The 12,548-nt window shown below is 40.8% G+C and overlaps 1 protein-coding gene across 2 annotated transcripts in view; it reads right to left on the minus strand.

The window, feature by feature from the left end:
- Positions 1-12,420, minus strand: part of LOC311227099 (sialin) — a 33,141-nt gene extending 20,721 nt beyond the window's left edge. The window contains exons 1-4 of one of the 2 annotated variants that reach the window (XM_084312637.1): positions 12,299-12,420; positions 7,633-7,757; positions 6,577-6,738; positions 5,742-5,962 (exon numbers count right to left, since the gene is read on the minus strand). In XM_084312637.1, the coding sequence (XP_084168763.1) occupies positions 5,742-5,962; positions 6,577-6,664 (309 nt within the window). In that variant the 5' untranslated portion in view covers positions 6,665-6,738; positions 7,633-7,757; positions 12,299-12,420. Of the gene's footprint in view, positions 1-5,741; positions 5,963-6,576; positions 6,742-7,632; positions 7,758-12,298 lie in introns of both variants that reach the window. The other variant, XM_084312636.1, reaches the window with a different exon arrangement.
- Between the last annotated feature and the right edge of the window lie 128 nt (positions 12,421-12,548).

Raw genomic sequence — 12,548 nt, forward strand, 5'->3', positions numbered from 1 at the left:
CAGAGGAGAGGAGAGGAGAGGAGAGGAGAGGAGAGGAGAGGAGAGGAGAGGAGATGAAGGAGAGGAGAGGAGAGAGAGAGAGATGAAGGTAGAGAGGAGAGGAGAGGAGAGGAGAGGAGAGAGAGGAGAGGGAGAGGAGGAGAGGAGAGGAGAGGAGAGGAGAGAGAGAGAGAGGAGAGAAGGAGAGGAGGGAGAGGAGAGGAGAGAAGGAGAGGAGAGGAGAGGAGAGGAGAGGAGGGAGAGGAGAGGAGAGGAGAGGAGAGGAGAGGAGAGGAGAGGAGAGGAGAGGAGAGGAGAGGAGAGAGAGGAGAGGAGAGGAGAGGAGAGGAGAGGAGAGAGAGGAGAGGAGAGGAGAGAGGAGGAGAGGAGAGGAGAGGAGAGAGAGGAGAGGAGAGGAGAGGAGAGGAGGAGAAGAGAGAGGAGAGAGAGGAGGAGGGAGAGGAGGAGAGGAGGAGAGGAGAGGAAGATAGAGGAGGAGATAGAGGAGAGGGAGAGGAGAGAGGAAGATAGAGGAGGGGAGAGGATAGGAGGAGAGGAAGATAGAGAAAGAGAGGAGAGGAGATAGAGGAGAGGAAGATAGAGGAGAGGAAGGAGAGAGGAAGGAAGAAGAGAGAGGAGAAGAGGAAGATAGAGAGAGGAAGAAGAGGAGAGGAAGAAGATAGAGGAACAATGAACGAACAATGAATGAACACTACCACACAACAACCACCAAACACACATAGCACACACATCCACACGCACACACTCACTTTAAACAACACACTGTAGCACCCACTACACAACTTTATAGCACACACCACTTTAAACAAACACACTGTAGCACCCACTCCCCACACTTTATATTTATGGATGAAGGATTGCACTACAACTCGTACACCTTACTGTAAATTGTACCTAAATTGTACCTCATCCCATTTCTGCTTTGCACTAGATAGTACTGTACATTAGTACACTGCATAGTATTGTGTATTGTATATTATATGGTAACTCAGAACATTGTACATATGTCTATACCGAACAACTGTGACCTCATTTTCTTCTTCTAAATTCATGCTATATTATGTTATTATGTTATTTGATACTATCTTGTCTAGCACAGTCTCTGGAGCGTAACAGTAAGAAGCATTTTGTATGAAAGTATTCTGTACTTCTGTATGACAACTATTAAAGAACTTGAACTTGAACTTGAGGATGATAGAGGAGAGGATGATAGAGGGGAGGAAGATATAGGAGAGGGAGAGGAGGAGAGGAAGATAGAGGAGAGAAGAGAGGAGGGGAGAGGATAGGAAGATATAGGAGAGGAAGATAGAGGAGAGGAGAGAAGATAGAGGAGAGGAAGATAGAGGAGAGGAGAAGAGGAAGATAGAAGAGAGGAAGATAGAGAGGAGAGGAAGATAGAGAGGAAAAGGTGGGGTTGAGGACAAGTGCAAGTAAACATCAAATATGACAATTTGACTGACAGCGTTCAAATGTAATCAGAATATAAAGTAATAGTGAAATAGGATTGTCTCCGGTGAATGACGTAAAACTTCCACCAAATGACCACAGCAGTGGTGACAAATTCCAATTTGAGCATTGAAATATAATACCTCGGTATCTGACGTTTTACTACATATCAATGTGACCCAGATTTGAATGGCATCCCCCCCCCCTTTTTTTACTCTGTGAAGCCTTTTTCCATTCGCACTGATTTGGACATTAGATCTGTGTCACATACGAGGGATAAAGAATTCAGAATTCGGACACTTTAGCTGCAACAATGATGACCATAACTGTACATGACTGTGTTCACATCATCTGGAACACAGTAGAGGTAACGGAAATACACAACACATCCATAGCAAACGGATTGAGGTGTTGGAGCTGGAATGAGCACGAGAAAGCCAGTAGAGTCCACTAGTCCAGGCACTGAAGGCTTCTGATGCAAGTATATGTATTAACTCTGCGTGATTAAGGGTGCCGTGTAATTCCATTTCATCCCTCTGAGCCTTACATTTTGGAGGCAGAGTGCGTGGGGGAACATGAGGGGGGATACAAGGTCACCGGTAGATGCTACATAGAAGTGTTATACTGTACATCATCTGAAAGATACATAGAAGTGTTATACATAATCTGAAAACTACACAGAAGTGTTATGTACATAATCTGAAAGCTACATAGAAGTGTTGTACATAATCTGAAAGCTACATAGAAGTGTTGTACATAATCTGAAAGCTACATAGAAGTGTTATACATAATATGAAAGCTACACAGAAGTGTTATACATAATCTGAAAACTACATAGAAGTGTTATACATAATCTGAAAACTACATAGAAGTGTTATACATAATCTGAAAGCTACACGGAAGTGTTATGTACATAATCTGAAAGCTACATAGAAGTGTTATACATAATCTGAAAGCTACACGGAAGTGTTATATACATAATCTGAAAACTACATAGAAGTGTTATACATAATCTGAAAGCTACATAGAAGTATTATACATAATCTGAAAGCTACATAGAAGTGTTATACATCATCTGAAAGATGGAACCCAGGGCCCTCATTTATCAATAATTCTTAGAAAGTGTTCTATTTTCGTTCTTAAACACAGAATTTAGAATGTGTGTACGTACAGAAAAATCGGGATTTATCACACGTGCGTAGACGTGTCCCACGCACACCTGCAAGTACTCTGTGTTGATAAATATCACTTGATCTACGCTCCACGCTCGTGCACGGTTTTACGTATTTGCATATAGAACCGCCCGTAATTAACCATATATGGTAATGAAACACCCCCATGAAATGTGGAAAAGTGGACTAAGCCGAGCGAATGCCTGGGAGAAATACGCTGACAGACATGTACACGGTGATGTCGGAAACAGACTGGGAGAAATACGCTGACAGACATGTACACGGTGATGTCGGAAACAGACGGATATGATAGCTATTAACTTCCTAAAGACCATTGCTGCCTGGGCAGCGCAAACACTAATAAAGACTGTTAACCACTGTTTGCCATTGGTGTCATTAATAACCATGCTGGAATATGACTGCTTTTTCTTTGTTTCGTTCGATTAATACCCAGGGATTAAAGTTCTCCATAAATTTCATTCCAAATCGCGACGGATTTTCCGTAAATTTTCTACCTGCATATGATTTGTAGAGGCATACAATCCATTTTGATGTCGGTATTAGGTAGCCTATATAAACAATAATACGAGAGCATATACAATAACCTTTCTATTCACATAACTGCATTTGTGATGGAGCTTTGACAGCTACATGGGTGGTACAGTAACAGTCTATTGCTCGATCCATCTCCAATATCATGATGGACCGTGCCGGTGGCCAAACACCCGAGGGTGGAGACTGACTTGAATGTGCATGGGGATGGCATTTGTGCGTTTTGTTCCACGATCCAATTTCGGTCTTAAATTGCGGTACAAATAAAGGAGGTGTCTCGGGTATAGCGGACTCTAGTTAATATTTTTTATGTTCTCTCGGCAATTAGACTGCCCCTCATTCATTCATTCATTCATTCATTCATTCATTCATTCATTCATTCATTCATTCATTCATTCATTAATTCCTATCTGCTATCTCTGAAAACAGTTCCAAGCGGAGCCCAGTCAGTGCACCCCATAGTATTCCGATAACCCTATATATAAACCATGCTGCATTCATACGGAAAGAAAGACTTATTCCAAATGCTATATTTATAGGGTTTGACCATAATTACACTATTCGCTATTTTACAATGAACTATAATGAAATACGGGTCATACTACAGAACATGCCAGTGTTGAAACTATGCACAGAAGCTTATTTCCGCGTTGTAGTCTTCATATTCTACCACCGGGCAGCAGGTACGCACGGTCGGAGCTGTGCGTAAATATACGCACAAAGTCAAGCACACGTTCAAATTGATAAGTCCCACACTTTGCTTAGAAATGATCGTAGGCACGGGTTACGCACATATCTGTGCGTACGCACCATTGATAAATGAGGGCCCTGGAGATTACTTTGAGATGTGGTTTAACACTGTGTGTCAATGTTTTCTAGTCATACATATCTAACTATAAAGGAAGGAATCGGTTGTCTGTCCGTCTGTGTCTGTATGTGACTCTCCTTCGCGTATCTTGAGAACCGTTCATCCGATCGATTTCACACTTGGCATGTGCATTTCTGAGGACCCAAAGGAGTACAGTATCGAGTGTGAAGTCAATCGGATGAGCGGTTCTGAAGAACCCTGCAAGCAGCCATGCTATGAGCCAAGCAAGTGGGTCGTTCCGAATGGGCACACGTTCCGAATGGCCGCTCGCTCCGAACGGGCAGTGCACTATTGTAGTAAAATTATGTTTTTCAGCAATTGTACACTCTAAGTTTAAAGTGTACAAGGGCATGGGACATTATAAAGGAAACATTTTATGGCCATTCTCAAACTCAGTTAATAGATGTGCAATAGATATTGCTGCAGCATGATTTTGGTTGATATGATTAGTTATACAGATTTGAGGCATGAACCATTGTTTGACCACTCAAAAATGGTCACATGTCACTCTAAAAGACAACCTTTAGACATCAAGACCTTGAATAACACTTGTATAACAATGTTGATACTGTCATTTGATATCAATAACCTGACATCTGGTGATTTCGCCAAGAAATATTCCTACAATTCCTACAATTGGTTAGTGAGAAAACCCCCTTACTAACATCTCTAGACAAACCACACGCTCTGCTATTGGCTCAGGTTTCTAGTTTATGGGTGTAAAGATTCACAATGCTGTGATTAACCTAGAGGCCACAATAGGTCACTTTATACTATTAGGTAATTTTTTTATGCTAATTATAATGTGAAATTACCTTCTTTTCAAAGTCTTTATCTTGTAAAAATGCTACCTTATTCAAAATGGTATTTTCTCACGCAATTCCCATCACAGTCTTTATAATAGGCTACTGCTGCAATGTGCAGTTTTTTTTAATATATTATTAGATTAAATAAATAGACGACAGCGTTGTTAAAATGCATACCTTTGCGTATCTCCATGACGCTATACGGTGACACCTGGGCACTAGTACACAGTATGATCATACTTAGTCATGCAGTTATATGTACTTGTGTAAGCTGTAAATCTATTGTTACAGTATATTGCTTCTCATATCTATAAAAGTGTCTAGACTGATATAAAGGTACAAGGGGGACAGTGGCTCGGGAGGTAGAGCAGTCGTCTGGCAATCCGAAGGATCCCGGTTGGATTCCCGCTCCAACCGGGCAGCGTGTCGATAATAAAGTACTCAACCTCTACTGTCTTTAACTATGAATGAACACAACACTCTAACTCACCATCTTTAGATAATAAAGTACTCAACCTCTACTGTCTTTAACTATGAACGAACACAACACTAACCATGGTTAGATGATAAAAGTTTTAAAACATTGTTCTTCCAAAAACTTAAAAACTGAGTTATATGGTTCCTCGTCTGAGGTACTCAATAGACCATTATTCACACAGTGGCCATTTTGCTTTTATGTCATACTCAGGTTGGGTTCCTTGGGTGGTGAACAGGGTGGAAAGGAACCTCAACCTGAATATGACATGAGAGCAAAATGGCCGCCGTGTGAATATGGTGAATTAAGGAGGGGATTTGCGCCTCTCTCTCTCTCTCTCTCTCTCTCTCTCTCTCTCTCTCTCTCTCTCTCTCTCTCTCTCTCTCTCTCTCTCTCTCTCTCTCTCTCTCTCTCTCTCTCACCCCATCAGGTTGCTGCGGCGTCTGACTGCTGTTGTCCATCGGGGGGGCAGGCAGCGGACAGGCAGGGTGCGCGGTGTGGTTCGGGGCCGGCGCGGGCTCCGTGCTGTTGACCATGGCCACCATGGCGACGCTGAGGTTAACGCGGAGGCCGTAAACCACGGAGAAACCGAGAAACATCATGGCGGCCAGGTTGAGACGAGCCGAGCAGCATTGGCGAGGGACTGTTTAAACACAACAACAACAACAACAACAACTGTCTGTCACACTCACAACAACAACAACTGTCTGTCACACCAGACCAGGCTGCAGAAACTAATTAGTGGGGGGGCATAACATTTTCTCGGATCTAATAACACTGTCGATTGTTTTATATCTTTATGTGCGTGGCCATTTTCACAACAAAGGAAAATACAACCATGATGTTGCTCACGAATACGTGCCAACAGTCACTGACTTACATAAACGTGTTATTTGCTTCAGGACAAGACACTTTGTTTCTTTATAGGTGTATGGCTATACATATTCAAAAGGCTAGTCAAAAAGACCACATTTTTTGCTGTGAAATATTGTGAAGTATTTAGCTGTGAAGCTGTGATACATCTACATTTTACATTTTTACCTGTACATTTGACTGTATATTACTGTATATTTTGGCTGTATATTTTAGAATGTATATACATATTTTAGAATGTATATCCTTGACTGTATTGTTATTCTTATTTGTGATTTTTTACTACCTAAATGTTCATTGTAAGCAATCTGTGGTGGTGAATTTCCCTCGGGATCAATAAAGTACTTCTATTCTATTCTATTCTAAGACTAAAAGAAAACACACCTGGATCATTTTCAATAAGGGGTTCAGTGTCTGTAATCTCTTCCAACGTGTCGGAGCTGAAGCCGTGGCCATTGGGTAATAACGCCATGGCACCCGGTCAGGTGACCCAGGGAGGAGCAGGGTATTGGACGAGGTCACTGGGCCATAGCGTCTCTGTGGAAGCTGCTGGACAGATCGAGAAAAGCAAGTTCAAGTTTTCAAGTTTCAAGTTTTGTTTTATTTGTCACGTATAAAGTGTTTGTACTATTACAGTGAAATGCTTGGTTCTGTATGAGCCGCCTGAGAATGTGCTTCATACAGTAAAGAAAGTAAAAAGAATAAAGACCAAACACTATACAAGAAAATATACAATATACAAACTAAAGTACAACCTAAAGTACAAAAATGCTAACTTTTTCAAATGCAAAAATTAGGTTTGGCTGTAGTACAAATCTTTTTGTAATAAATAGATCAAATATAGTGTAGTGTTAAAGTGTTTAAAGTGTCTAAAGTGAATGTTAACGGTGAGTGTTTGTTTAAAGTGAGTGCGTGGATGTGTGTGCAATGAGTGTAGATGGATAGGTTAGTGTTGCATAGAGTCATTGAGCATCCTGATGGCCTGGGGATAGAAGCTCCTTCTGAGTCTCTCTGTACCGACCATGGGACTCCGGTAGCGCTTGCCTGACCGCAGCAGTGTAAAGAGGCAGTTGTTTGGGTGGCTAGAGTCTTTTCTCTTAGCCTTAGCCCTGCAACGCCTGGTGTAAATGTCCAGTCAGTAGGACAATGAAGCAAGGAAACACCCAATCACACACAGATAAATAAAAAGCAGTCAATGTGCAGATCAATATGTGGGACAAATCAAAGGACATGTGTCGACAGGGTGAGTAGAACTGAATAGAGGAAAACGGACGCTATCTCTCACTCTACAGACTTCCTCTAATGTCTTTAAACAAAACAGAGATCTAGTATTGACGGCTTGATAATGACAGCACCTCAAACAGTGACACTTTGAGCTTGATGTCGGGTAAAGTGATAATCACAAGAAGTACAATGCACTGAACCTGATAGGGCACTCACTTTAAGTTACTGATGTCCAATAGGATTGTGCAGGAATGTCATGCCTGATGATGATGATGACAGTGGTGATGATGCTGCTCCGAGGTCAATGTAGCCGGTGCTAGCGTATCTTACTTGACTGGATGCTACAAACATGACAGTACAAGCAGGACAAACATTCGTCAACTACATATTTGTGTGAAAGAAAGAAAGAAAGAAAGAAAGAAAGAAAGAAAGAAAGAAAGAAAGAAAGAAAGAAAGAAAGAAAGAAAGAAAGAAAGAAAGAAAGAAAGAAAGAAAGAAAGAAAGAAAGAAAGAAAGAAAGCTGGATGTGATTAGATCTAACCACAGTGTAGTGCCGAGAGATGAGAGTCGGAGACGGTGGCTCGAGGCAGAGCAAATAGCATTTATTAAGCACAGAAATACAACATGCTACTGCTACGTTGCTTGCAGTCGACTGACTCCTCCGAGAGAATTGCCGAATATATATATATACATACACCTGACATATACATGACATCACACGGAGCCATCACCAATGTTCTAGAATGTTCGGCTATGACATCACCACAAATGTTCCAGAATGTTCGATGTTCTAGAATGTTCGGCTATGACATCGTCACAAATGTTCCAGAATGTTCGGGCGAACATGGGTGAATTATGTACCATTACAATCACTACACAAGCCCTCCCAGAATTCACCCATGGTCAAAATCTCTACGGCGGGGAGAGACAACGACCCGGCCGCGGCGTGTGCGCGAAACCGGGGGCGAGGAGGGAGGGGCGGCGCAAGCTGCCAGGAGTTCCTTAAAGGAGTCTGTGGTTCAGTCTGTGGTTCAGCCTGTGGTTCAGCCTGTGGTTCAGGCACAAGTGCATGACTTGAAGCCTGACCAGATGGATTCTCTCTGCTGTGCAAGGTTAGGTTAGGTCCTCAATCAGCACAGTACAGCAACGAGGACCATGTAGACTAACCACTAAGTAAACACTACATTTTGTGCGTAGAAAAATCAATTCCAGTTCACAGTTTTTGTGTTCATAATTTCCCCTTTTAAGCAAGTGGCCTCATATCTGTCATATCACTCCAGTGACTGCAGAGCGTGGTCACGAGTTTAATGAAGAATCCTACATCTCTCACAGCTGTAGTCAAAGCATTCAAGGCCTCTAAGTGGACTCACAGTGTGCTGGTTTGTCCACTAAATGTAGGTTAGAGACTCACGTGCGTAGTAGACACTGTCCACTCTAAATGGAATAGGCCCAACTTTGACTTTGACTAGAAATGTGTGAGTGTATGATGTGTGTTTGTGTGTGTGTGTGTGACTGAAATAAAATGTGATGCCCAGTACTCTGCTGACTGCTGTGAAACCATCACAGTTCTGTGTGTGTGTGTGTGTGTGTGTGTGTGTGTGTGTGTGTGTGTGTGTGTGTGTGTGTGTGTGTGTGTGTGTGTGTGTGTGTGTGTGTGTGTGTGTGTGTGTGTGTGACCAAAAGCAGATGTGAATGCCAGTATTGTGCTGACAGTTGACAACCATTACACACAAAAGTGTGTGTGTGGGTGTGTGTGTGTGTGTGTGTGTGTGTGTGTGTGTGTGTGTGTGTGTGTGTGTGTGTGTGTGTGTGTGTGTGTGTGTGTGTTTTAGCTAGCTGCCTGCCCCCTCTTAATTGATTAGTCAACCAATCAGTTGTGAGGATCTTTGCTTTGGTCTTTAATATACAGACTAGATTTGAGGAGATCTGTCTGCATGAATGCATTCATTTTCAGAAGGGCAAGAGCTTGAGAAACACTTTGCATTTTGGCAATTTCTTCCACCCCATGTAAAGGTAGAATCTGTAATGCCCTCAAACAGCGACCTCTAGCCCCGCTGGGTATTGCACTTTGTTTACATTTTCTTGTTTTGATCTGATGGGTGGGTTGGAGCTTAGTAACTTATTACACTGTGGATTTCTCCAGATCTCTCTTGGCACAGCCTGAGGTGTAGTCAGCAAAAGCAATCCCTCCCCATATCTCCCCAATCCCCATCAGACCAAAACTCAAATTTAAACAAAGTGCAATACCAAGCAGGTAAAGAGTTCATGAGTTCATGAATTGACAGAATTTCCCAGCGAGGCCTTCCTGAAAGACACGTAGCCCACATGTTAAGGGGTAAGCCTACATCAGACCTTGTGGTGGTCTACCAGTGGTCCATGTTTGGTTGCCAAGCTTGACTCCTTTCTCTCACATCTTAAACATACACTGTAGCTCTAAGGAAGGATTGCTATTGACTGCAATAGACTTGAAGCATCTTTAAAAGGCAAAGCAAGGCATGGCAAGTTTATCTACTGTATATAGACCTGGGGAGGAGTCACATGATAGTTCTAAGACTATAGGAGTTTCTCAAGGCATTGGGTTTATATGGTTTCACTTATTAAATTGGTCCGACATTTGACAGGAGGAGAGTTGAGCAGAATTAAATGAGATTTGCGTTTTTACATTTGAGGAAAAACGAGAAAAAAAAAGTCCTGGGTACCAGACTGTGCAATTTAAAACATGTTTTCTCAAAGATTAAGTTCAAACATTTATATTTATTGGTTATAACAGTAGGCTATACAATTTTTTTTATTTTTTTTTAAAATATATATACCTCCGTCAAAGATTATAAACCTACACAATAAGGTTTGGCTGCAATATGTTATATATTTTTTTTTCTTTTAGTTTTGATCTTCAATGGGGGACACGGGTGGAACCTCACTCCCCAGGTCTATAGCACATCTGATATATAGTCCATTTCAGAGGCAATTCAAAGTGATTTAGTACATAACATAGATAAAAAAAAAATGAAATAGTTTAAAACGTTAAATACTTATTGTTAATAATACCCTGTTGTCTTACATATGGCTACATTAGGCTATTATAAGATACAGATACAATAGATTGCCATACAAATGCTCTCTACTTAGATTTTACTATTATACTATCATTAGATTTTCAGGAATGACGTGGAGCAAGTAGGTACCATTACACAGTCGATAATCATAGTATCGTCTAGGGTCTGGGAATCTTTGGGAATCTCATAGTGGAGCCATAGGGTGGGAATCCCATGATTCAATTGGAGTATTGGGATCAGAATTTTATTTAAACCAGATTTACATTTAGGTGGATTAGATTCTAAATGGCTATTAGCCTTTGTGTCACAAAGTTTGTAGGCCTATATTTATAGTGAGTCTCTCTGCTTGGCTAATCTTGGCAATTTAGTGAGCTAGATTCATTCCATTTAAATATAACTGGCTGAAAACTGACGTCAATACTAACTCTCACGAAGCATTTCAGTCATGAGTAAAGTAAAGCACATCCTGGATAGAAAATCACTCTACATTCTCTACTGTTCACTAGTTTTACCATATTTAAATTACTGTGCTGAAGTATGGGGAAACAATTATAAGTCTACACTACAACCACTTTTTATACTCCAAAAAAGGGCCATAAGGATAGTTCACATTGCAGGTTATCGTGATCACACTAACATATTGTTTCTGGAGTCAAAGACATTGAAGTTAAATGATCTTGTGGAATTTAAAACGGCACAATTAATGTATAAAGCAAAAAGTCATGCACTTCCAAGAAACATTCAAGAATTGTTCTTTGATAGGGAGGGGGGTTATAATCTGAGGGGTGAACACAATTTAAAGGTGCTAAACGTACGCACTACCATGAGAAAACACTGCATCTCAATATGTGGAGTGAAACTGTGGAACAGTCTAAATGTGGTGCTAAAGCAATGTCCAAACATGAGACAATTCAAACTGATGTATAAGGAAATTGTGTTCACAAGGTACAGGGATGAAGAAGGGACTTGATATTCACGGGTGTTTACATTTTTATTTTGTTTCTATTTTATTTTATTGTATACATATATAGTTTTTGTTTTTTGTTTTGCATATATTTAAATATATATTTTTTTTCTTTTCTTTTCTTTTCTTTTTTATGTTTAAAATAGTACACTCATTTGAGTAGTGGAAAATGGGTAGGATTAAATAAGTGTATACTTCTTCCTACTCCTTTTCGAACATGCAGATTGAGTTGTTTTTCTTTTTTGTTATTGTTTGTTGTATTCATTGCATGTTCGAAATAAAGACTTCAAATCAAATCAAATCAAATACATTTCAGAATGTTTGTATTCTCCTAATTATATTATCTTTGTTACCAAGTACATTTGTATAAATCTGCATTTTACCCATCCTAACCATTTAAAAGCAGAGGCAGTCCAGTGCACTCCAGGGCTGTGACAGGAGTAGGATGGAGGCTATTGATTGATTGATTGATTGATTGATTGATTGATTGATTGATTGATTGATTGAAAACTTTATTTGTTTATTGCAGAATGGGTACAATACAGTACGGCTCAATACAAACAACTGTTAAGGGGATGCATGCAGACCAGAAAAATTCGACTACTGTGTACCCAAGGAAAGTGTATATCATAGCTAGCTTGCATCAATTTAATAAGTACTAGAATCTATATACTACTATCAATAAGTTCAAGTTTATATAGGTTTAAAGCGGTGGGTAAACGCCGTTTCACAAATTAAAATGTGGGTACGACTACGATGCACAACAGCTAAATGAGTTTGACATCATCCTGCTAAACCTGTTTATAATTGGGGCCAACCTATGTAGCTGTGTGGCCACTGGAATTTTTTGCTCTAAACTTACCAGACAAATGTCTTCTATGGGTCTTCTCTCCCCACGCCTATCTTGGCTCAGCCACTCGTTCCCAGCCCAGGTAATAAACATGTAATAGCTGCTCCAAATGTCGCCGCATATACAGCCGTCTACCGGTGAACTGCTGTTTGTTTTAACAGAGACACATCCACGGTCACATGAGCAGCGCCGCCCCTCCCGCACCCACACCGACTACTACTGTATGGCCGTAGATGTATATAACAAAAATCCGACGCAGTGG

Source organism: Notolepis coatsorum (assembly GCF_963971535.1).
Source record: "Notolepis coatsorum genome assembly, chromosome: 4".
In the NCBI taxonomy this organism is placed as follows: domain Eukaryota; kingdom Metazoa; phylum Chordata; class Actinopteri; order Aulopiformes; family Paralepididae; genus Notolepis; species Notolepis coatsorum.